This window comes from Penicillium hordei (genome assembly GCF_028827395.1).
Source record: "Penicillium hordei strain IBT 12815 chromosome Unknown utg000001l_segment0_segment0, whole genome shotgun sequence".
Classification (NCBI taxonomy): Eukaryota; Fungi; Ascomycota; class Eurotiomycetes; order Eurotiales; family Aspergillaceae; genus Penicillium; species Penicillium hordei.
The window spans coordinates 1,620,016-1,643,504 of NW_026623142.1; the positions used below are offsets into that span (position 1 = coordinate 1,620,016).

Genomic DNA, 23,489 nt, shown 5'->3' on the forward strand with positions numbered 1-23,489 from the left:
ACTCCGACTGGCTGCCTTGTTCGGGATCTGAATTGCTCTGCAAGGTGGACCGAAAGTAGTTCCCATGAGCCTTGGGGGGGGGGGTGTTTATCCTCTGGACGTTGGGTATGTATTGGGATTCTGGATGTTCTTGGCTCTTGGCTGTGTGGGTGGCTAGTGCATATCCGTATTCACTGTTATTCACTGCGCATGCAGGTTCTGTGGGTGTTATTGGTGGACTAGGACTGCGCCATCATTTAACGACTTGCCAGGGTTCTCTGGGGGGAGGGGGTGGATTTTGGATTGTTATTGGTTGTAGCTAAAAGTACACGGTGGGATGGGTGGGATGGGACATGTATATCCGACTGTGTGGGGAAATGACTTGCTTATTGGGTCATGGGGTGACTATCTGTGGTATCTATACTTTAGGCATATATACAAGTTTCTATGATACTTTTAGACATGGTTTAGAGTTCATGCCTGTTTCTGCAGAGTCTGGGGATGATGATCAATGATCGACGGGGTGCCTATGGTGATGGTTTTGGTGGTTTTGGTGGTTTTGGTGAGCAATTGAAATCATATGGTGGTTATTGACACATTCTTGCTAGGCTCAAGATGGAGATGCCGGACAGTGAGGTTGCTTTGCTTTTACATTTCCTATGCACGTATTCTGCACTGCTAGAGTGGGCAAGGGTTGTCGTTGAGACATACTACTTTGGGCATATCGTCGAAGGATGTCACGTCTCTCGACTACTCCACCCCATTTTAACAAGGTTACTCTGTTGGGCGACCTACGTCATGCTATGACATGCCACGGACTGGTGATCCTTGCATTAGCGTATCATGTAGACCTGCAGAACGGTCCCCAAGTAGTGTGGCTGCACACCATGTTGTCAATTGGATATCAGCCGAAAGCTTGTGATTGTCGGAGCAGAGAAGTGGCAAACTGAAGATGTCAAAGACCAATGGTATTGAAAAAGCGATACTACAACTGTGGAATTTGGGGGAGTAGAAGGGTCGAATTTCTATGCTGCTATTTCACTTGTTCGGGTAGACTTCTAATTACTTGACTTCACATGTAGTCGTATGTATTACCTTGTTCATGTAGAGCTATATATTTTTATAGTACTAGCATTTGACAATGCCTTCTACGCACTCATTCCTATGCATCTATATTGCTAGGCTAGACTAAGAGAGGATATAAAAATGCAACAGCTCTTATTACAGGAATTATTTATATACGCCATACGAATAACTGCAGAAGACGTACAAGAACAAACCAAATGAAAAAAAAGAAGAATGCTATCTTATGCCTACCAGTAACAAAAAATTCGCTTCTGAAACAGAGCAAGAAAAGACAAAACAACAAAAGACACGATTATAGACATGGACGATAGATCTTTGGAACAATCAAAGGGCAGAGCACGCGGTTGATGCGAAAGGGGAACGGGGAAAGGGACGGGGATATATGCAATATGCTCCTCCTTCAGTTTCTGCATGCAATAATGAAGATCACGCAGTGAAAAGGAAAAATCCCCCCCCAGATGCACACAGGATGGGAGGAAATAACAAAAATGACAATGGCAGGACCATGGTAGACGGGCCGGAGGAAATAAAGCACCCAAATAGAAACGAGAGTTGTCTGGTGTGCTTGTCCGGTTGACGAACGGGACGAAATGACGCCGAGAGATGTATACTAGAGATATGGACAAGCATGGCCCAAGACCAGTCGATTCTGATTGTCATCTCTCGCAACTCGGTTCATCCTCAGGGCGGATTTGTGTCATTCAGCCTTGCCAATTCTGGTGCGGGGGTTGAGGCCATTGATCCAAGTTGTTTGTCTCCTGAGCCAGCGCAAGAAACAAGGCCCCAGGGCGGCGTGCCGCAAATCAATGGCATCGAAGGATCAACCGATGAGTACCCGCCCATTTGAAAGACCAAGGGTTGATATTAAACGGTGCACGCCGGATATAGTGACGAGACGGGGAAGCAAAATCGAAAACACAAGACAAAACTCTCACAAGTTCGCCGTTCCGAGTCGTAGCACCATGAAAGAGTGATGAGACGTAACATCAATGAGAGAAAGGTTGTTCCTACCCACAGTCAAATGTATAAGGCTGAAGAATCGAATGGGACAAAAAAAAAAAAAAAAAAAAAGAGTATGGCCAGAAAGTGATATAGGCCGAGAAGCGCGATTCTTGCTCGGCGAAGCGGCGCTAACCACTTGGTCACAAGGCAAGAAACGAGCGAGAGGGGAAAGTAAACAAGAATAAAACAAAGAAATCCCATGCAGACCTCCTTAGGCCATTTTCTGACATGAAGGGCAGGAAGCAGAGGTGAAAGCGTGGCGCGGTAGGTCTAAATGCGCCATCGCTTCATTTGACTGGAATTCAACCTGGATCCTGAGATGAGCTGGGCGCTCAAGTGACGCAGCACAGCTGAATCACCTGCCGCAGCACAGAGCCTTCATCAACTTCTGCGTGAAAGTGGGTGGTGATTCAGGGGTACTTGGGGCGCCGAGGGGTTGTTGGCTACTCAGTCCCGGGTTCCCTGGACTTCCGTTGCGACCGGGGAGGTGGGCATTGGAGTTTTGGAACTGTGCCTGGGTTGACGCGGCCGGCGTCGATGCTTCCACCCCCGCGCTCTGGCGTTTGGGAGGCATGCCGCCGGCGCTTGGGCGCTCGCGCGTCTTTCCAGCTCCAACTTTGGCTGGAGAAGGAGGCGGGGGCTGCGCGGCGTTTAAACGGTCGGCTGTCACTCCCGGGCGCTGGCTGTTGCGAAGCTCTCTTGCATGCAGGTCGCGACCGGACGAGCTCTGGTGCTGATTGTGGAGATGCGCCTGAGATGAATAGGATTTGTAGTCCCAGCCCCGTCCGTTGTTGAGCTTCATCCAGTCATACTCGCCATCCTCGACTTCACCGGCGTTCTTGAGAGCTTGTGTCAAGATATCACGGAGATAATCGTAGTCGGGAGTGTCCTCGAAACCAAGGTTGCGGACGTAGCTCAGGTATTTGTTGAATTCTTCTGGCGGAGTGATTAGTAGATGGATATGGATATGGAGAAAAGTGAGATAACATACCTGGATAACTATCGCAGAGGTCCTTGATCGCCGTCGTTTGCTTCTTCTCGCCAATCTTCTCGTACTTCTGCTTGTTGGTAGCAGCCTTCAGGCCCTGCCAGGGAAGGCCACCCCGCAAGAAGTACATAAAGACATGACCGAGAGCTTCTAGGTCGTCACGTCGAGATTGTTCACGGCCCAGGTGCGTGTTGATACTCATGTAGCGAGCAGTGCCAGACAAGGATTTGCGCTCGCGGTAAGGGATGTGTTGTTTGGTCTTGGGATCGCGGTATTGCTTGGCCATACCGAAATCAACCACGTGGATAACGTTGGCAGCCTTGGTTGATGGCCGGCCAATAAGGAAGTTGTCTGGCTTGATATCGCGGTAGATGAGGTTTTTCTCATGAATCGTTTGGACGCGCGAAAGCTGGTCAGTAATAATTAGCTATGGTTCATCTTGTAATTTCAAGCAGGAAAAACGCACCATCTGCTTGGCTACCATCACAACAGTCTTTGTAGAGAAGCGGCGGTTGCAGTGATCGAAGAGATCCTCCAGCGAAGGACCGAGAAGATCGATGACGAGAATGTTGTGCAGGCCCTCCTGTCCGAAATAGTAGACATTGGGAATGCCAGCTGCCACCAAGTTAGAAGAGCGCATAACATAATATTTCCCGAGACGGAATACTTACGGCATCCAACCAGAATCTTGTATGTCCGGTACTCATCGCGGAGTTGGGGTGCATCGCTTTTCCGGGGTTCCTGATTTCAGGTTAGCCAGGGGGAGGCTTCACCGCGACGAAGGGGAAGGGGAGCATACGAATTTGATGGCAACCTGCTGGTTGTTCAGGAGGTTGGTGCCCTCAAAGATAACACCGAAGGAGCCTTCACCAATCTTCTTGCCCACACGATAGTGGACACCCACTACGTTAGATGACGAGGAAGCCATGGATTCGGGAGTGAGGATTGTAACCCGCGGAGAAGGGAAATTGCTTCAGGGACGTAGACACGTGATTGATGCTATCACTGGGCGCAGTCAGCACACACGAAATCGGGCAACGATGAGAGCGATATCAAAGAGTCTGGTCACATACATCACAATGACCTCTAATTTTTGCGACCGAAGTAGCTCTAACAGGCTCAATGGGATCTATTTGCTCGATAGCCGATGTACTGGTGACGGCGATGAAAGGAGACAGGGCGGCAAACGGAATGCACAATCGGGACAAGATCAAAGGGACGTAGGGGCGTATAAAGCCGAAGCAACCGAATACAAGCGGAATTGGCAGTGCTGAGCAATAATTGAGGCGGTCGTGGGTCCTTTTTCAACGGTCGGAAGACGAGCTGGGGCTGGAGCCGGGAGGAGGTTGTAGAGAAGCCAAATAAAAGGGTAAAAAAAGGAGAAAACAAAACAGAGAGTGCACTTCGACCTACTGCGAGTACGAGCCGCACTGAGCAGTGGTTCAAAGATAGACCAGAGGACCTGAGAAGGGAGGAGATGGAGGAGAAGAGAAAGGGAAGGTGCAACACTCTAGGGGAGAGAGAGACAGGGAGCGGAGGGTATTGGGTGCGTATTGGTAAAAGACGCCCTAGAGGGGGGTGCAGGAACTGGCGGTCACGGCTATACAGTGTATGGTAACTTTAGGATTGGGGGGAAATCTTCTGTGAGAGCTGGAGGCCAATAGTCTTCATTGTTCTCTCCATACTCTCGACATAGTACTATTATTAAAAGGCCTCTCCTTAGTTAGTTAATTAACTATAATAATGAAATTTCAAGATTACTAGGGAAAGCCACCAAATTGGCTCTTGAATATTCCTATCTGTAGCTCAGACCTCGGCGCTTCCGAAGCGGCTCAACCTTTCAGGGCTGCATTAACCAGGCACCAAAAATATTAGTGAATACCTACATGTAGCTACGTATCTGTTACTTCTATGGGTAGAGGCACACCTTTTTTTTTTTTTTTTTTCTTTGGAGGAAGAAAGCAGAATTGCGGCCTGGACCCGAATAGCATACATAGAAGAAAGCCGATTCGTTTTTTTCTTTTCCATTTCAGGGGAGTCCCCGTCTGGAATCGGTCTGGAATGCGGTTAATCAGGTAATATTACCGTCTTGGCAGGAACTCGGTGTCTCCCAAATTGACTCTAATGTATTGTACGAATGTACGGAGTTCAACGTTTCTTATGTTGTATATGATATACGTCTAGTAGCTTAAAATATGACATGTCCACCAGATACTCTGACTGTAAACCGCCCCCCCAAGTTGGAATCTAATCCTAGGATCGTTACATTATAGCAGATATCGTAACAAACAGCTCCGTATTGATTGCATCCTAATGGTTTTCGGGAATGTCCTCAGCTTCGCTCCCAAGTTCATTTTCAACCATGTCTTCATCACTATCCTGGCCAGCATCCTCATCATCCTCATCGTCATCTTCATCACTGCTGGACCCGCTACCTTCACTATCGTCACTGTCAGGGTTGTAGTCTTCCTCCTCTTCATCTTCTTGGTCTTCAAGCTCCCGCTGGGCTTTCTGGAGTTCGCTTTCATCTTCACCGGCTCCCTCAGCGGTGGGTGCCGCTGCGTCCTCTCCGCCAGCTTTATTGACATTGTAGACCTTGGCGCGCCGCGCCTCTGCGAGACTAGCATCCTGAAGACCGTGTCGTTTGATGTAAGTATCAATCCCCGAGAAATTATCCTGATCAATCATCGAAAATTCGAATTCCTGGACATCTTCTTCGGAGCCATTCGCGGGGCGAGCCATGATATTGAGATTGAATGTCCGCTGGAGGACAGATGTATACGAGACAGAGTCAACGGTAGCAAATGAAAAGAACAGAAGCGGTTTTTTGAATGCAAATAAGATACCCGTAGAAAGAAGGAAGAGGTAGCCTGGCGCAAGCCAAAGTATGTTAGAATGATCGAAACTAAAACCAAAACCATAATGGCTTCCAGTTAAATGGAGATATAGATATAACATACCTTCTTTACTACCGCGGAATGCCTTGACATGGTATGCTTTGTCGCCCTTTCGGTGCGCCTCAGGCATGGCACTGACAAATTGCTTATCATCAGGGCGCACAACATTGGTGTGAGGCATGTTCTCATTCAGAATTTTGCGAATAAATGCCTCGGCCGATTCGCCGGGGCCGTGGCCAAGCTGTTCCCCGTTTCCTGAGAATGCAGCCTTGGCTGGTCCATCGGCTATTGTAAAAACCATAGCTTCGGAGGCTGCTGTTCCCTCGGGCGGGGGTGTGATGCCATCGGCGTACTCGGGAATGATGCAAAAATTGAACTGTTTCTGGGTCTTCTCCGGCACAGGAAGACAGAGGGCATGTCCTAATTTAACAAGTCGTGTTAGTAACTGTTAACTATTTGCTTTGGAAAAAAAATGTTTTTCCAGTTCAAACTCACGAATCTTGTCCATAGAAACACCAAATTCAATCTCTTTCGTAGCTTGGTTTCTTGCCCGAAGATATTTATGCCCAGCAGTGATCTCAAGCGTAAGCTTCTTCCTCTGTGGCGTAGAGAACGAAATATCTTGAACATAAAACAGCACTGGCGCATTGCCATCTTTCAGGTTGACTGACGCCTGCGCAGTCTCCCCGGAGTCTCCATTCTGAAGCTTGCGCTTTTTAGCGGCAGGTCCATCAGCGGCTGGGGGCCGCGAAGGGAGGAGGGTAGTGTTGGCAGTCCTGGCCAGCAGACTGGAAGTATATTTCGCAAGATCTTCGAGCAGAGGTTTATGTTGCGGTGTTGTGCCTAAACGATAAAAACCCATTGGCGACAGTCAGTAGGTGTTCGACGGGGTCATCGAATGGGGGCGTGGGTGCGCTGTTGGCTACGCACCGATCGCATCGTAGACTCGCTTCTTCAGCAATGGTTCCGTCGCAAATGCCTCCTCGATGGCGGCGATGGGCGCGCCCTTAGAATTAATTGAGGCAAACGCCATTTTTTTTGCGACTGCTTTGGTTCAAAAGAACAGCAGTGCCAGGAGATGCAGGTTAGTCGGAGAATTGGGGGATGAACGTAAGGGTGGACCCGAAGTATCCGCATTGACTGGAACCCTAACTTGGGATCATGTACTTTGTATGTGTATCTACATACTCTATATGAATTCAAAAGATGCAAATCCGAAATAACTTAATCAAGAAATAGATATATGAGTGAATGCAAAGCTTCATACTAGAATACAGTGGTGTGTTTACACAATGCTACAGGGGAAAAAAAAAACACCCTCTTCCGACTTCCATCTTCTTCGCCCAATTAAGCTGCCTGCTTAGACTTTGACTTTGACTTCTTTGGCTTCTTGAGACGCGATTCGTTTTGGATGTGGTTGTTAATGAAGTTGATGGCATCCAGTGTCAATACCCCATTCCCGTTGGCATCCAAGTTCGCCTTTCTCGCTTCCGCAAGTTGAGCAATCTTCAAGTTTTTGGCATCTGTCTGCGGTGTCATCATGGAGACAGTTTTTCTGTATTCCTTGCGATAGTCCTCCTTCATCTTCTCTTTGAGGTATTCCGGATCGTGTCGAGTGCGGAATCTGGAGTATTTGTTGCGCAGCTCATCAATGACTGTTGAGGGCATAGGTGGCTGCACCAGTGTGGGTGTGAATGTGCTTGCCTCAACCGCCATTCGTGTTGTGTCCATTTCACCGTCGGTGATGACAGGCTCTTCCTCCAATGGCCAAGGGATTTCGACGTCCAAGCCGGATACATAGCGAGTGAATCTTGGGAGCTTGCTGTGCTCACTTCGCTCGGTGTACGGCCCAGCAGCATAAGCGTGCTGGACAATGACGTTCTGCATCTTTCCAGTCTTTGTGTCTTCCAACGGAATGACGTGTCGGATGTCGTCGAAGGACACGGGGAAGGACTGTGGTTGGGTATCACCTGTGTGTCCCATCCTGTCTTTGGCCCATTCGGGAATGACCACGTCGGCCTAATTGAGAGACAGCGGTGAGCATTTTGTTTTAGTGACCAAGAGGTCATTGACCTGGATGAGTGGTTCGCTGGAGACATACCATGTTGATACCCTTGATGAGGACAGTCTCACTGTCCCGGTTGACCTGCTGAATCACATTGATCTTTCCCTGATCCCGTCCTCGCACAACGCAGACCCGGTCACCTTCGGCGAAGAGGACATGCCTCCGTTGTTCGTGCTTAGGGAGGCGCGGCGGGTGCAAGACAGAAGCATCCTGACCACCATATGTAGTGCGCTGCAGACCAGAGTCTCGCATGGGAGCAAGAGGCCCCTTTTCCCAATCTTCCCAGCGGTTCTTTCGTGCTTCTTGGAATTGACTAGACAGCGCGCCGCCGAAGTCCTTCCGCGCCCGCCGAATTCCAACACGCTCCAACAATTCCTGTCGTTCATGAGCTTTGTTGGTTCTTTTAAGAGCTTGCTTCCGCGCCGAAGCCGTCCGTTGGATAACTCTCTGCATATTGGGTGTTGTGGTCCAGCAATGGCCGAACGTTGTCTCTGCCTCAGAATCCCCGACTCGCGGATCGAAAATTGAGGGTGTCCGATGTACCACGTGATCCAAGGTCAATACATATTATGTCAGCACCAGCAGCGCCGCCTCTAAATATTTAAGTATACCAAGGCCAGCCCTCATTTTGCATTGCTACATGCTAGTTGGCGATTTAAACCCTTTTTACTATTTTCTTTGATATCTAGTTGCACACAACACTCTCTATTTGCAGGGAAAAAATACTCGTGAAAAAGTGACAATGAAGGCCAGGAATGATCGACAAGTTCCAACAACGCCAACAAGGCTGATCTCGATAAAACCCAGAGTTTATGGATAAATTCCCCTAGAAGTAGACCACCGTCAAAGATCGTGGTCACACTGGAAATTCCATCACGCCATCATGATATCAAAAGGATATTAGGGCAACACCATGATCAAAGGCCTATATCCGAGGATGTGGAGATCACTGATGGCGCCATTAAGCAGTAGTGCTCGACAATGCATATATGTAGGCATGTGTTTGCAACTTTCTGATTCATTGTACGGGTCATTTCCTAGCAGAGCTTGTTTAGATTTCGAATATCGATCAGAGGAACACACTTGTCTGTGACCATGCTCGTAGAATCAATAATCACAAGCACGGATTGTGAGATGCACATCCACGCCTATGCCACGTAGTTTGGGGTTCTCCTTGGGTGCTGTGTCATTATGACCATAGAAGAGAGTGTGTACCAGTGCAGCATCATAAATTTAGGAGTGATATAACGCAAAGCTTCAAGGACTGACATAAGAGACCGATGGAATGCCGAAGATGAGCCTGAAGAACAGAACCATTGACTTTCCGATTCTTGTTGGACGCAAGAGAAGTCGGGTCACAGGTAGACACCGAATACTTCTTGTAGGGACTAGTATGTTGTGTGTTCCACGGTATCAAGGCGTGGAACTGGATTGAAAAGACCTTTTTGTGAGCCGCATTTGCTCATACATGTATTTTCATCTTGATTAACTTGTCCCCGAGGTCTGGTTATTCTTTCATCCTATCTGTAGTCAAAACTGATTTGAGACGGGGAAAGAAATGTGTCATGGGGTTGTATTTGTACGATCATCAAGTCCACCAGACCGCGGCCATCAAAATTGTGACATTAATCCATGTTGAGCGGCAAATGAATCGACATCAGTAAATATTTAAGTGTGTATAGATTCTGTTGACGCCGATCGACAAAAGCGCTAAAGCGTTCACATCTACCCCGAAAGGATTATGCTCTTCTATTTTTATTCCCAAGAAAACGACTTAACGGCTTGTGGCTTGTGGACGCAAGCTCCAAGATTTGGCCCCTGTTTACTATTTTTAGCCGGCACGGCGCAATCATTGAAGCTGGTAATATATCAGCTCCACTTTCAAAACAGCAGCTTCAAGAATGTTGTCAGGTTATGTAAGCCCAGAAGTAAGCAAAAGGGGTAAAGGTTTGATGATTTGGTTGTGTAAAGAATATAATTTCATGATTTAATTCTCCCCAATGGGTTGACAACGCATTCAAGTTAGTTTGGAACCCCCTAGATGCGGTAGCAAATGAGACGGGGTTTGCCAGCAGAGAGGCCAGCAGATAGTATGGGATCATTGGAAACACCCACCTATAACGCAGTCAGTACATGTCGAGAGCTCCCGGGGAGTAGATCAACGCCAGAAGCAACTGAGATGCAGGGAACTATCGGAGCGATCTTCACTGGACGAGTCAAGCAGGTTGGTTAAAGGTTGCCAGTGTACTCCCGTAGCTCTGGCGGTAACCGCGTAGGAGACACTGCCTGTACAGGCTTGCACATCCCAGCAGGGTGGTACATCGTACATGAAATTTGAGGACGTGGAGTTAAGAAAATGTCGTAGTAGCCCTTTATTTTCCTATGCGGTGAATGCTGCTGGATATGTAGATACCTTAAGATTTCCCCGTAAATGCAGGTTTTGGGTGGTGATTATATGAATGGATCGGTTTCGCTCAAGCTCTCAAAGATGAGCTACTGAATCACTGCCAGCCAGAGGATATTAGTGAAATCCAGAGAAGATAGCATCATCAGAGGAACTGATATCACATTTTGCTCATATCAGATACCATTAATTTCATAGCCACGGGTGGCTGTGCTGGCTGTGTGGACAAAAAGAGCGACAAAGTGGGTCGGGTGATGTGGATGGAGCGGGTTTTTGTTGGACCTCAGCCACACATATTTAGGGCTGTGTACCCATTTAAGTTCTCTTTTTCTCTCTTCTTAACCTTGGAAAAGGGGAGAGGTGTAAGCCACATGTAAAAAAAAAAAAAGGGCAGCCTGAAACTCAGGGGGTACACATAGGGTATGGGTGTGTGTGTGCTCATTGTAGACTGTAGACACGATAGTATGCAGTAAAGGTAACGTACTTCAAATGTATGTACAAATGCATACCGATACCACATGCTGTACAATTGTATTGCGCCAGTACTTTTAGAGCGACCACACAAGTCGATCCATATGCTAGGCCTCTACAACCAACTTCTCCAGGGGGGGGGGGGGGGGAGGAAAGCCACAATACCGATACACCAACGGCAACAACAAATACCGTATACTGCCACCGCCCTACATTGTCTGGCCTGGTCTTCTATCTTTCTCTCCTCCACCTCCAAATCATCATTCCATCGTCTTTTTTTTCATCGCTTCCCATCGGAAATACCTACTCCATCTTCTTCATTTCTCTGGAGCTATTACTGCTAGCACTAGCTGATTTACTGCATTAAAAACTACCACACCGTTGCGCCTTTGAACACTGTATGGGATCACCCTTTTCCTTTCCCCCCTCCTCGGGAGCCTGGCTTCGCCCTTTCTTCTTGACCGTCTTGTCTCTGTCACCCCCTCATGCCTGTAGACGTTCTTCATTCTTGAAATTCTAGGACTTGCGGGGCTTCCGGGTCCTTTGTTGCTTATTTCCCCCCTATACTGACTTGTTCCTTATCAAGATGGCCGAGATCCGTCGCAAGCTCGTCATCGTAGGCGATGGTGCCTGCGGTAAGACCTGTCTGCTCATGTGAGTACTTAAAGTGGCTCCCTTATCGAGGGCGCCTCCCCAACCTCTGCGTTTACTTTTTGGTTCGGCCGCCTGACTTGAAGTTCACAGTGTTTTCTCCAAGGGCACCTTCCCCGAGGTAAGCTCCTATCCATACTCAAAACTTCGATTCCCGAAATCACGACACAGGAATATACGCCGGAGAAGCATCATTCAAGAAGGTTAATCTGACTTCGTTTCCGCCAGGTCTACGTCCCCACAGTCTTCGAGAACTACGTCGCCGATGTCGAGGTTGATAACAAGCACGTCGAGCTCGCTCTTTGGGATACTGCTGGCCAGGAAGATTACGATCGTCTCCGTCCCCTCTCATACCCCGACTCACATGTGATCCTGATCTGTTTCGCTGTGGACTCGCCCGATTCGCTCGACAACGTCCAGGAGAAGGTGGGTGTCTCAACTCTAATCGATTGCACATCCCGAAGCAAAGAAATATTTGGGTGCTAAATGGACCGAATATGCTGACGTACCACAATAGTGGATCTCCGAGGTTCTGCACTTCTGCCAGGGTCTCCCTATTATCCTCGTCGGTTGCAAGAAGGATCTTCGCGACGACCGCAAGACTATTGATGAGCTTGCCAAGACCTCTCAGCGCCCCGTCTCGCAAGACCAGGTACGTCTTGCCGGCCCCTATAGTGACCCAATATAAACTAATATATAAATATAGGGTGAGGAAGTCCGCAAGAAGATCGGTGCCTACAAGTACCTTGAGTGCTCCGCCCGCACCAACGAGGGTGTCCGTGAAGTCTTCGAGGCCGCCACTCGTGCCGCTCTCCTAAAGGCCGTTAAGGGCAAGGGAGGCCGCAAGCCTGGCAAGGGCTGCCTGATTCTCTAAACGAACCAATTGTTGAGGTGGTCTGGCTCGAGCAAAGGTCATATGTATGAGAGCCTCCACGAAAAACAATTGGTGATGTTGTTCTCGGAAAGGAGGAAGGCTTCATGGCCTGCATGCGAAATTGTGGATAATATCGAATCCGGGCACCCGAGTCGTGGAGGTTTCCCCCCACAATTCAGCTGGTCGACCTTGTGTTTTTCTTTTGCCTTTATTTGCAGAATTTGTCTAGGGAGGCGTTGTCTTCATCATAACCCTGTGGGCTTTTCTTTTTCTTTTCCTCTCTTCGTTCCGACGCCGTGAATTTTTCAAATGCCAAACCGCCGCGTTGAGGTGGCAATTATAAACCAACCGAAAAGCATCGAAAAAAAAGAACCCAAATTGGAACAACCAGGAGATGAAGAGGGGAAGCCATTCATTGTAGCACGGGTTGTGCAATTTGGTCAACGCCATGACTCGCCTTCCCTGGTCGAGTTCCCCCCTGTGTCATAGATTCTTGTCCCTGCGGTTATCTCCCCATACGCGAAGAGCTTGATTCGGCTTTTACTGTTTTTCTCTCCCTCCTTTACTACATTTGTTTTTATGTTACAGCTTATGCATGGTACTGTCTATTTGCATCTGATGTGTGTACTTTCTGATGCGTAATCCTGTAGTCTGCGTAGCCAAGCGTTCATCAAGCTGTAACTATGTCGATGCTTCCAACCACTAATCTATTTAAACAATTTCAATATCCATGTTTAGCGGTGTTGTCTGTAGTGGCATATCTGTGTTCCAATTTCTAGAGAAACACATTCAAGGAACCCCACAATTCCACACTCCACTCCGTCAAGCCACATTTCAACTACCGATTCAAACTTAGCAGACCCTCAATATAGCGCCTAGCGTCTATGCCAAGCCCCTCAACCAGCTTCGACGGCGCCATATCCGCACGGGAAGACCCCGCCAACCCAGCGGAAGAAGAGGCACCGCCTAGATCACGGAAGAAGCGAGCGCCACTGCTGACACGGCCATGGCTTGCCGGGGAGATGTAGTCACTCGCTTTGCGGACGAGGAAAGCTTCCTGAGGTGGAGGAGTAGAGTGTACTTGGGACTGATTTGCGGGAAAGGCGTCATCGTTGTTGGTTATAGATGAGAGGGCGACGGATGAAGAAGTAGTGGATAGCGCGGTTGGAGTTTGGGTTGGACTGTGTGGGATGCGTACCCAGACGACCCACCATCCGCGGTGAGTTTTGCTCGTGCGTTCGAGCTCTTGCGGGCGGGACCGCGTGTCTGTGTGCGTTGATAGGAGGCGGTGGTGGATTGCTAGGCTTTCAACGCGGGACCAGGGTGGTTGGATGGATGATTGGGAGGGGGAGGGGGATGGGGTACGGGATGGTGAGCTGGTTGGCTGGGCGGAGGGGAAGGTCGTGCTCATGCTGGGGATGTTTGGGATGGAGGAGCGGATGGTTAGGTTAGATGGGTCGTAGACTAGGTCGTAAAATGGCTGTGCTCGAGTGGAGAAGCGTTTATTGGGGTCTGGGGAGGTCTCAGACATGGCGATTCGAGAGGCTGCCATTGTTGGGGATGTTGATGATAGCAGGGGTTTCTGAAGAGGGCCAAGTTGGTGGTGCATGCCTGAGTATAGTGATGGTGATGATAGTGCTGGTGTTTGAGGATCAAAGAGGAAGGTGAACATGAATGGTTGATTCTGGAGTGACGTATCAGTGAGCTGATTTGGATGGAATAATAAGAAAAGCACATACCACGTATATCACGACCTGGAGTTTTGTCGGAGTAGTATCTGACCCATCTGCTAGGTGGACATGTAGTGTTCTATGCACTATTCGAGTCTTGGGTTTGCCGCTTTCGGATTCGGGCTCTGGGCTTCCCTCTTCTAAATCATCCAATTTTTCTAGATCATCACGAGGCCCAAGAACGAAACGACCTGAAGGACTGTTCTTCGTGCTGCTTCGAGATTTCATGCCGGCCTGAGGCGATTGTACAGCGCCAATGGGCTGATTCCGGGGGGTTGAGATGTTTGAATTGGATTCATCTCGCATTGGAGTAGAACTTTCAGGTGGCGTAGATGTCGACTTTGGAGAGAAACTCCAAGAGGAGCCATATCCAAGAGTAAGGTATTTTATGACCGCCTCTGTTGGAAATCCCGGGTTCTCGCTGCTTTGCTCGGTGCGAAGTGGCGATGCCTCATTTCTTGCTCCTGCTTGATTCTCCTCAATGACTTTCGGAGGTGGCTGCGGTGCTGCTATTATAAGCGGACGAGGTATGCCTGGCTGAAAATTGTGATCCGGCGTGGAGGGCTGAGGACCTTCCGAAATTTGCCTTCCACGCTGCTTTCTTGGTTTACGGCGACGCAGCGAGGTTGGGTCCCGCCCAACTCCATACGCAGCATCCCCAAACCGATAAATGCATTCCATCCAATGTGATACATGCGCCAATGAGTGCCGAGAAAGAGCACCGACACCAGTAAATACCACACCATCGGATGGTCGAGGATCATTATCTGCCCCAAGCCATCGACTTTGGTTATTTGAGTCTGCCAAAGCCGGAGACCCTTCAACATGTGGAGATGGATCGCCAAACCTGGAGACAACTAAGTCCACCAACCCGTCGGTCCTTGTCACAAAGTCTTCAAGTACCTCTCTTTCCCCGCTGCCCCACTCTTCCTCCCCGACGCCGATCCCCAACTCTCCTCCCGCAGAGAGTTTGATGCCATTATAGATTTCGACAATTGGGTTTCCGGTCAACAGAAGTTCCCAGTTCCACGCAAATTTCTCCCAGAAACGCTCAAGGAACAGACAAAATGTGGACCTGCCGACTTGATGGAGGATGTCGTCCAATTTGAAGTCATGGTGTAGAAGGAATTCCGAATGGGCGCGACGTAATTGCTGGATCAGTAGAGGCGGCGGTCCCATCTCTCGCGACGAATAATGAAATGCTGGAGAGTCGGTTACTCCAGAGGATCTCTGGGCTGTATCGGCGGGAATTCGGGTCAGGTCGATTGACTGGCTTAACATAAGCTTTGTGATCTGTGCCGTTATCTCAACCACTTACGGCAACAATCCACCAGTCCTTCTCCAATTCAAGTAGAACGACCCGCGATTTGTCTGTTTCAACATATTCCAGTGTTTTGCCAGCTGAGAAATTACTGTATATCAAGTACGATTAGATTGGGTCATTTGCGGGGTTTGCGGAGTTTGCGGAGATGCGGACCTCGCAAAGTTGACCATGCCTTGCGCCAGACCTATCTGGCGCAATCTTTCATTCCCTTCATCTTCAGGGGATTCATTTGCTTCACCTTCTGCAGCGGAGCCATCGATGCGCCGTGCATAGCTCGATTTCGAAGTATAGAACACGATCTGGTCCGCTACCGTCTCGTCGGTAGGTCCGAGGGTCGGGTTATAGATGGCAAGGTAGGAAAGTTGCGCTGGAATCACCGAATCATGATCGCTTTCAGTCATCGCATCGTTGGATGGCGTCTGGGGATCGTACCAGACAGGCAACAACGGTAATGGTTGAAAGACAGATGCATCTGAAGTGGGATCTGGGGTGGATGTTGACATCACGTGGTTTATCGATAAGCTACTATGGAAGCTTCAACTTTCTCTCCTGGTGGCTTTTCAACCTCTGGCAATTATCCACTAGAATTATGTGGATTATTCCAGGTCCAAGGAGCCTACGTTTCTGTAGGAGACCGGTGGTCCTTCAAGGGCTTGCCTTCAGGTCATATGCTACCAAGACCTCCGATCCACTCCGCATTCTCTTTTGCGGCTCTGATGAATTCAGTATCGCCCACTTGAAAGCTCTTCATGCTTATCATTTGAAACAGCCGGAGCGTATTTCCTCAATCGATGTCGTCTGTAGACCTGGAAAAAGAGTTGGAAGAGGACTGAAACAAATTCGGGAAGGTTAGCTCCATTTACACTTGCTTGAATAGCCTGTTTGCTGATTCCATTTCCCTCAGTACCGCTCAAAGCGGCCGCATCTGCTCTCTCCCTTCCGATCCATGAGATTGATACCTTCACTGGATGGACAGTACATAATACCAAAACTCAACCCAATTGATCTCTTCGCTGACTGTGCTAGCCCCCGTCCTCCCCGAACGGTAACATAAACTTGGTGATTGCTGTATCATTCGGACTTTTTGTTCCGCCCCGCATATTGAATGGTGCCAAGTATGGAGGCTTGAATGTGCACCCCTCGTTACTACCAAAGTATGTGATGTTTGTATGGAGAATTAAAAGAGGAAGACGATTGATCTGATTAATTAGCTTCCGTGGTCCTGCACCGCTTCATCATGCTCTTCTCGCCGGCGAGACCACTACTGGTGTGACGGTTCAGACCTTGCATTCAAAGCACTTTGATCACGGAGTGATATTATCACAAACGCCGGCCCCGGGGTTCGAAATCCCCAATCCAGAGTCATGCACCGTCCCCCAGTTGGTGGATTTCGTTGCACCCAAAGGAGCAGAAATGCTCGTGGAAAGCATTGAAAAGGGCCTATTTGTCCCTCCCATTGCAAATGCTGGTGCTGAACAAACCGGCAAGTTGAAGCACGCACCTAAAATCACACCAGAGGACCGGCACATCAAGTGGGCAAACTGGACCTTGGCAGAATTCAACAGACGTAACCGAGTAATTGGGCCTCTCTGGAGCAAGGCCCTCTGTGCAAGCAACCCTGCAGATGGGCCTCTGTCATTCCAACAGAAACGAGTCATTCTCACAGATACCGAGGAGGTTGACCCGCCTGAGGGATGCGATTCGTTCTCAATCCTCCCAGGTCTGCCGTTTACAAATGCTTCCCACCCTGTAGAGCCAAAGAAGTCACGGCAGCTATACACTTTTACTGCTGATGGCAAGGTTCTGCGCATCAACCGGATGAAAGTGGAAGGCGAACAAGATGCAGAAGGTCTGCGAGCCGCTATCAAAGCTCGCATGTTCGGTGATCGAGCATTCCAATATGAAGGTCGGGAACTGACTCCCTTCCGCAACTCTCTTGTATAAATATGATAATGTTCAGTGTACTACCACCTATGCTCTAACAATACGATTCCGTTTCCTCATTTCTATCAGATCCCAAAGCCAGAATCTAGAAGGATTGTCAGTTTCAACTCGATCCGCTGGACTCGAGACTCATACCAATTTGAACGGTTTGACCGGTTATAGAAGCATTCTTGGCCAAGGTAATAAACATATCGGCACAGTCCTCCACCTCGGGCTATCGCGAGATTTATTAGCACCCAAGGTCCTTTTCTAACGTTGGGGGAGACCAGAATTGCTTACCGCTCGCTTGAGAGTTGTCGCATTTGTCCAGCTCTCGATTTTATCGGACGGGAAGCGTTGACCCTGGGATGTTCTCAGTACTCGTCAATGCTAGCGTTGAGCATGTGCTACTTACCCATTCAGTGAGCAACAGACCAGGAAGGATAGCATTGACGCGAATTTTCTCGCCTTGGCTCTTAGCAAGACATTTCATGAGATGGATAGCTGGGTGATGCAGAGTCAGTAACCAAACAGCGTGATTTCTAGGAACAATAGCGTACATGCGGCTTTCGAGACAGCGTAAGGCAAGCTGCTTCCACTTGGCGTGGCGCCCTGGGAAAGACCCCGAAATCAGCATTTCAACGTTTCAGATAGCATTGGGCAGTTCAAGGCCATTTGCATGTTTTAGTAGCTTACCGCAATCGAGGATGTGATGAGGAAAACACCACCTTCAGGGTTCGCATTGAACGTGGGCAAAGCTGCCTTGAAAAGGTAAAAGCTGCTCTTGACATTAACCGACCAGCACTGATGTAATAGTCAGTCAAGCCAAAACTTCTACAACCGAGGGCGCATTCGGTACCTTATCCCAGTCATCGTCGTCCGTGGCATCAAGATCACCGAAATTGGTCATTTTTGTCCATCCCTTCTCGTACATCAGCATTTTCTATCTCTCTTGGGATTAACCGTATAACTCACGGCATTTGAGATAATGATATCCAAGCCACCTAGCTTCTCAATCGTGGTTTTGACGGCATTGATGCAGTCATCTTTGACTCCAGCATCCTGCAGATGAAATGTAATGTTAGCGGATCAATTTAGAAAAAATAGCCCATGCCATTGGATTTGAATGCCTTACGCCTTGAATAACCACTGTCTTTACACCATATTTGCTTGCAATGTCCGAGGCAAGCTTATCTGCAACCTCCTTGTTGGACATATAGTTGATAGCAACATTGCTTCCCTCAGAGGCGAATTTCTCAGCCGAAAGAGCACCTAGCCCTCTGTTAAACGAGGTTAGCTTATTGACCAGAGCACAGTTTCATGCTCTAGTTAGAGATTCCTACCGAGAGCCACCGGTGATCAAGACATTGCGACCCGACAAGGAGTAGGGCATGGTGAGTAGAATTGTCAATTGCTTTGCTTCAAAGAGGAGAGACAGAGGGGCAGAGAAGCGTAAGGTTGAAATACAGAAGAGGTTGAAGAATTTGCCGAGGAACGTCCGATGCGGGGTAGTTAGGGGTCGATCAAAGCAGGTATAAGTTATAATTGGCAATTAACAGCCTGGAATTAACAGGAGCTTTGGGGAATCATTAAATGATTGAACGAGAAGAAGTCAACCACTTACCTAGTGACTGTTTTCTTCGAGCTTTTCTTCGGTGATCAAGGAACGACTTCGGTTTTTATATAACACACTATGCCTATGTGTCATGTACCTCGTTAGACACAGTCCAGGTACACGAACATCCTGCATACGCTTGCTCTAGTCTCGAGTCATCTACGTGGGAAAAGAAGGGGCATATAGTCTAGTATCTACGCTGACTGTGTGGAGAGGGAACTAGTGCAGAACCAGATCCCACGTTGCGTGTCAATCAATTCAATCAATTCATTTTTTACCTAGATACCTACCAAGTGAGAACATCATATCTTGTGATATCTGCAACTATCAGATCGAAGACACTGTTAAAACAGACCAAGCCGGTGTAGGTACACGGCGCTTAGATCACAAGCCATCCTGCATATTGCGTTCTCTTCATCCCCCACCAGGCCCGTCGCCCGGCCTGGGCAGGCCATTGAACGAGAAAACGGTCGGCCAGAGGTAACAGCAAGACCCCAGAGGTACTGAGCGAGCTCACACGAGCCCATGATTCAATGTAAATAGTGCGCAGTTTTGGTGCCGATGTAAACGAGGAGAGTGTTCGGAGACCCAGACACAAGGCAGTGCATTTAGCCAAACATAGATAGAAACGGATAAGTTTTGCGCCTGCGACAACGCATACTGCCGTAGCGGGACCGTTTGTGAGGATTAGATCAGGGTAAAGTGAGATATATTCCTTTGGGAGTTTTTGGTCTAGGTGAAGTCCGCGAAGAACATTGAGACAGGCCCAGAAACATTGAAGCGTAGAGAATGGTGCAGTGAGATAGGATTGATGGACTCGTCGAGCACGTGGCACTGTGACAATGGTGTAGTTGTTGTTATGAGTATGGCCCTGAGAATTTTGTACATGTTGAGCCTCAAAATCCTTGGCTTTGTCTGCACTGAAGTTATCTCCGGAGCTCACAAGGTATGTCCGATACGTGTAGATTTGGGGGTCGAAATTCATGCGCTCGAGCATGTAAAGCATCTCAGCTGTATGGCCACCGCTTCCAAGGACTACCAACAGGTGGGTAGGCGATCCCCTTGCGCGACATTTGGGGGGAATGATATTCTGGGAGATCGTGAGGGAGATGAGTAGAACCTAGGAGAGATAGACCAGTCAGATTGATTCAATTGTATGGATAAAGGGTACTCACGAGGAGAATGCTGGTCCCAAGTGTAATTGCCAGGACAGAACACCACAGGAGCAGGTCCAAGAAGGATAAAGAAGCAAGAGAGAAGGTCATCTTTATCCACCGTTGTATGGTCTCAAGAGTTCAGTGAGACAGCCCGAGGATTTTAGTGCATCATTATCATAATAATAGAGCTGAAGAATAACATAAAGAGAAAGCAGAAAAAAAAAAAAAAAAAAGAATGGCAACAACAATGGCAATAAGGCAGTCAAGTGCAGATCGATAAAATTGGAGTCGCGGTACTCTATACACGTCCCCCGCACGTGCAAGCTCCCGACTTTTTATTTTCCTCTCTGACATCCGGAACCTTTCTCCCTTGTTTACACCAACACTTTCACTTGTATTTATTTCCATGTTACTATGTCATGGCTTCTCTATTTTCTAAGCGTTTGACCTGCTTTTATTGTGGGCAGCGGTCCACTTGCTCTCATCGCGGACCTGTTCGCAATTTCCGCTGTGAACATTGTGAAGCTGATAACTTCTTTGACGAGGTAGGTTCATTGATTTTTCCCTTGAATCTACCTGTATTATGCTAATGACCGTTCTCTAAACAGAAAGGAGAAATAACAGACCCACCAGCTGTGGTCACCAACGCTGAAGTCCACGCGCCTGGTGCATCAGAACCGCCCTTTGAATCAACTGATTTCGGTGGATCCCAGTCATTTTGCGCCAAATGTGCTCGGAATCAGCATCTGTTCACGAGCTCACTGGCCTCCTACTTTCCCCCTTCGGACGATCCCATCGATAGTGAATACGAACGCGGGTATGAGCAGTTCCGCAGAAGCCTGGAGGACCGATACCCCCAGGTTTGCGAGTCTTGCGAACCTATTGTGAAATCTCGCATCAGAAGAGCTGGCTATGAAGCGAAATCGGATCACCTCAGGCGCATGATGGATCAAAGCCGAGCAAACCGAGAATCACGACAGGCGAGGAACCGGAGCTGGAGAAGCTTGCTTCTTCTTGTGGGTGCACTCACATATTGGGCTAGTATTGCAGGTCAGCTAGCCTGGAACTTGATCAGTGTAGCCACCCTCTCCCAGTTCTCGCCAAATTTCGATTATTTACCCGACACCGAACAACCTCCAACGGCACCCAACTCTACAATCTCGTGCGTCAACCAGTCTATCCGTTTACAACGCATTCCGAGCGAATGTTCGCCCGATCTAGCACCAACTGCTGGCCTGGCATTGATCGCAGGTGCACTTTCGCTATGGTGGAATCCAAAGCTGCGCATGAAGATAGACGGGATGCCTGGTAAATTCCGCGGTCTTGCAGAGTACTACCAAGCTCAACTCATCGTCATGGTGGTACGATGTGTTTTCTGGGCAGTGGTCAAAGATCCGTCTGCCAGTGGGTTAGAACCCAAATTAGTTCCGGCCTTCCATGCTTTAATGATGGGTTTCACTATTCTGGTGAGTATGTCTTGACCCTTGAGCTTTCCATGCGCTAACTTATGGTAGTCGGTTTTGTTCTCTCGATATGTTGTCAGCTACTCTAGTCGTCCACTCGTCAATTGGTCTGATAACAGCTGGGAAACCCAATTCGAAAGCCCCAAGGCATCTTCTCCTGCACTGCCTGAGTCACCTGTGTCGACTCGCATCACAAGATCTGGGGGAACACCGAAGGCGAATATTGGTGGATTACAGCAGCGCTTTCCGATTAACAAATTGGCCCAGCCTCAGCCTACGTCACCCGTCGAGCAGTCGCTTACGGTTGCCTCCAATCTTACTGATCATGATGGCATGGACTGGTCCCCTTCTATTACCCATAACCTCCGACCGACTGTGACACGACGAGATCAGCCGTCTGTGCTCGACGGTCCGCATCCATTTCAGGGGCAGATCCCAGCTGCCCCAATGCCTCCTGCGTGGAAGCTTCGCACCCAGACTTCAACGAAACCAATCGAGCAAGTAATTCAGCCTAATCCGTTCCACCGCAGCCCTATCCAACCACAAGGCCAATGGCAGCAAACGCGCACCGATGCTGAACCAGTGTTCAAGGAACCAAAATTCTTTCCTCCTGATGATCATGATACATCAACTGGACTGGAAACGCTGTTTGACCGTGCTTTCAATTTCCAGTCCGATGCTGCCCAAGGACCTAGCTGGTCTCAGCAACCGGGGAACAAGGACTCGCCTCTCGACGAGACGCAAAGTTATCTCTTTTATGGGTGTCTTAGACTAGGTCTGCTAGTCAGCTTCATCAGCGCATGGAGTATCTCTCAAAATCACCAGGTCTTGATTCCGGGAAATTACGTGGAGATCGCTGCCCTAGGCGCGGCAAGCCTTGTTGCAGGGTTCGCTTTGATCACCATGGTAAAACGGCCTCTTGTGCAATGGAATGGAATGGAGATTTTGATTTCTATCACCGAACTTGGCGCCGCTGTTCACATGGGGGCACATTTACCCACAGTTTCGCTCAATCGGGACTACTTCGATCGCTACGGCAAACTGCTCCTAATTTTCATGGCCGCACAGGAAACTATGAATGTGTTATCCTTCTACAATAAGGTCAGGTTAGAAAGCCAGCAAAACTCAGGATCCATATCACCACAGCTACAGCCACAATCACCGCATTTGAGTCAATCGGGTGCCCTTGACTGGGCGGGTAGTCAATCTTCATCCAAGTCCACACCTGAGCCTCGAGTCAGCAGCCCGCCTGTGCACCGATCATTTGGGTCACAACCATCCGCTCCTCCACTTTCATTTGGCGATACCGATGCAGCTTCCAGTTTCTCTTCAGCATTACCTTCCGTGCCACAGTATGGGCTTCCCTCGTCTCGAACTGTCCACTCGTTCCCCGCTGCCAATCAGAACACCTTCAACCAAAACAGAAACCCACATAGTTTCACCATGGAATCTCTGAAGCAAATCGACCCCACGTCTGATTATGAGCGAGACTCCGACACCGAGACTATAGCCACAACTACAACCGCCGCCACAAATTTCACTAACCGCAACATTCGGTATGGGAATAACCCCGGTCTGGGTTCCAACCCCTTTTATTCACCCCGACGAAATGGTCTCGGATCAGGCATGGGCGGTTTGAGCTTGGATGATGATCCTACTCCCCGCCGCATGACTCGCAGCCAGACCCAGCATGGGCTACTTGGTCGGCGTCCGACCAACTACGTCCGATGATTTTTTGTGTTTCATTTCGCATTCATCTTTCCGTTCTTTTTTAAATTTCTCGCTTTGTTTGTTCGTTACACCGCTGGTCATTCTCTACCCCCTATCATTACTTGCAGCCTGGACGGGCCCTCGCCATGG

The 23,489-nt window shown here is 48.8% G+C and overlaps 10 protein-coding genes across 10 annotated transcripts; 4 read left to right on the forward strand and 6 right to left on the reverse strand.

Annotated features, from left to right (window-relative positions):
• Positions 1 to 1,693: 1,693 nt before the first annotated feature.
• N7537_000602 (uncharacterized protein) lies at positions 1,694 to 1,912 on the forward strand (the record flags this gene model as incomplete). Its single annotated transcript, XM_056891660.1, has 1 exon — positions 1,694 to 1,912. The coding sequence occupies one exon, from the start codon at positions 1,694 to 1,696 to the stop codon at positions 1,910 to 1,912; it is 219 nt and encodes a 72-aa protein (XP_056756655.1).
• Positions 1,913 to 2,422: 510 nt separating this feature from the next.
• Positions 2,423 to 3,983, reverse strand: N7537_000603 (casein kinase I; the record flags this gene model as incomplete). Its single annotated transcript, XM_056891661.1, has 5 exons — positions 2,423 to 3,000; positions 3,059 to 3,464; positions 3,522 to 3,670; positions 3,727 to 3,796; positions 3,855 to 3,983. The coding sequence occupies 5 exons, from the start codon at positions 3,981 to 3,983 to the stop codon at positions 2,423 to 2,425; spliced, it is 1,332 nt and encodes a 443-aa protein (XP_056756656.1).
• Positions 3,984 to 5,365: 1,382 nt separating this feature from the next.
• Positions 5,366 to 6,985, reverse strand: rtt106 (putative negative regulator of DNA transposition (Rtt106); the record flags this gene model as incomplete). The annotated part of the gene is made up of 4 exons (XM_056891662.1): positions 5,366 to 5,925; positions 6,016 to 6,372; positions 6,448 to 6,795; positions 6,883 to 6,985. 4 exons carry the CDS (start codon positions 6,983 to 6,985, stop codon positions 5,366 to 5,368), a joined length of 1,368 nt encoding a protein of 455 aa, XP_056756657.1.
• A 314-nt stretch (positions 6,986 to 7,299) lies between these two features.
• Positions 7,300 to 8,470, reverse strand: N7537_000605 (mitochondrial 54S ribosomal protein uL24m; the record flags this gene model as incomplete). Its single annotated transcript, XM_056891663.1, has 2 exons — positions 7,300 to 7,971; positions 8,054 to 8,470. The coding sequence occupies 2 exons, from the start codon at positions 8,468 to 8,470 to the stop codon at positions 7,300 to 7,302; spliced, it is 1,089 nt and encodes a 362-aa protein (XP_056756658.1).
• A 2,584-nt stretch (positions 8,471 to 11,054) lies between these two features.
• Positions 11,055 to 12,821, forward strand: rho1 (Rho family GTPase RHO1). The gene is made up of 6 exons (XM_056891664.1): positions 11,055 to 11,290; positions 11,479 to 11,546; positions 11,637 to 11,664; positions 11,772 to 11,969; positions 12,061 to 12,195; positions 12,250 to 12,821. Exons 2-6 carry the CDS (start codon positions 11,479 to 11,481, stop codon positions 12,415 to 12,417), a joined length of 597 nt encoding a protein of 198 aa, XP_056756659.1. The 5' UTR covers positions 11,055 to 11,290; the 3' UTR covers positions 12,418 to 12,821.
• Positions 12,822 to 13,255: 434 nt separating this feature from the next.
• On the reverse strand, positions 13,256 to 15,974 carry N7537_000607 (uncharacterized protein; the record flags this gene model as incomplete). The annotated part of the gene is made up of 4 exons (XM_056891665.1): positions 13,256 to 14,101; positions 14,157 to 15,416; positions 15,466 to 15,559; positions 15,625 to 15,974. 4 exons carry the CDS (start codon positions 15,972 to 15,974, stop codon positions 13,256 to 13,258), a joined length of 2,550 nt encoding a protein of 849 aa, XP_056756660.1.
• N7537_000608 (methionyl-tRNA formyltransferase) lies at positions 15,923 to 17,415 on the forward strand (the record flags this gene model as incomplete). Its single annotated transcript, XM_056891666.1, has 4 exons — positions 15,923 to 16,319; positions 16,376 to 16,446; positions 16,498 to 16,625; positions 16,683 to 17,415. 4 exons carry the CDS (start codon positions 15,923 to 15,925, stop codon positions 17,413 to 17,415), a joined length of 1,329 nt encoding a protein of 442 aa, XP_056756661.1.
• A 65-nt stretch (positions 17,416 to 17,480) lies between these two features.
• N7537_000609 (SDR family NAD(P)-dependent oxidoreductase) lies at positions 17,481 to 18,832 on the reverse strand (the record flags this gene model as incomplete). Its single annotated transcript, XM_056891667.1, has 10 exons — positions 18,738 to 18,832; positions 18,530 to 18,674; positions 18,370 to 18,456; positions 18,254 to 18,316; positions 18,091 to 18,198; positions 17,955 to 18,006; positions 17,810 to 17,898; positions 17,695 to 17,757; positions 17,551 to 17,629; positions 17,481 to 17,500 (listed from the first exon to the last, which is right to left on the reverse strand). Exons 1-10 carry the CDS (start codon positions 18,785 to 18,787, stop codon positions 17,481 to 17,483), a joined length of 756 nt encoding a protein of 251 aa, XP_056756662.1. The 5' UTR covers positions 18,788 to 18,832.
• Positions 18,833 to 19,388: 556 nt separating this feature from the next.
• N7537_000610 (glycosyltransferase family protein) lies at positions 19,389 to 20,274 on the reverse strand (the record flags this gene model as incomplete). Its single annotated transcript, XM_056891668.1, has 2 exons — positions 19,389 to 20,129; positions 20,185 to 20,274. The coding sequence occupies 2 exons, from the start codon at positions 20,272 to 20,274 to the stop codon at positions 19,389 to 19,391; spliced, it is 831 nt and encodes a 276-aa protein (XP_056756663.1).
• A 311-nt stretch (positions 20,275 to 20,585) lies between these two features.
• N7537_000611 (uncharacterized protein) lies at positions 20,586 to 23,360 on the forward strand (the record flags this gene model as incomplete). The annotated part of the gene is made up of 3 exons (XM_056891669.1): positions 20,586 to 20,711; positions 20,775 to 21,632; positions 21,681 to 23,360. 3 exons carry the CDS (start codon positions 20,586 to 20,588, stop codon positions 23,358 to 23,360), a joined length of 2,664 nt encoding a protein of 887 aa, XP_056756664.1.
• Between the last annotated feature and the right edge of the window lie 129 nt (positions 23,361 to 23,489).

Excerpts from the sequence above, each read along its gene's own strand:
- rho1 (XM_056891664.1), top strand. The coding sequence starts at position 11,479 with ATGGCCGAGATCCGTCGCAAGCTCGTCATCGTAGGCGATGGTGCCTGC. Across the intron at positions 11,665-11,771 it reads CCAAGGGCACCTTCCCCGAG|GTCTACGTCCCCACAGTCTT; the intron begins GTAAGCTCCTAT and ends CGTTTCCGCCAG. Across the intron at positions 11,970-12,060 it reads TCGACAACGTCCAGGAGAAG|TGGATCTCCGAGGTTCTGCA; the intron begins GTGGGTGTCTCA and ends GTACCACAATAG.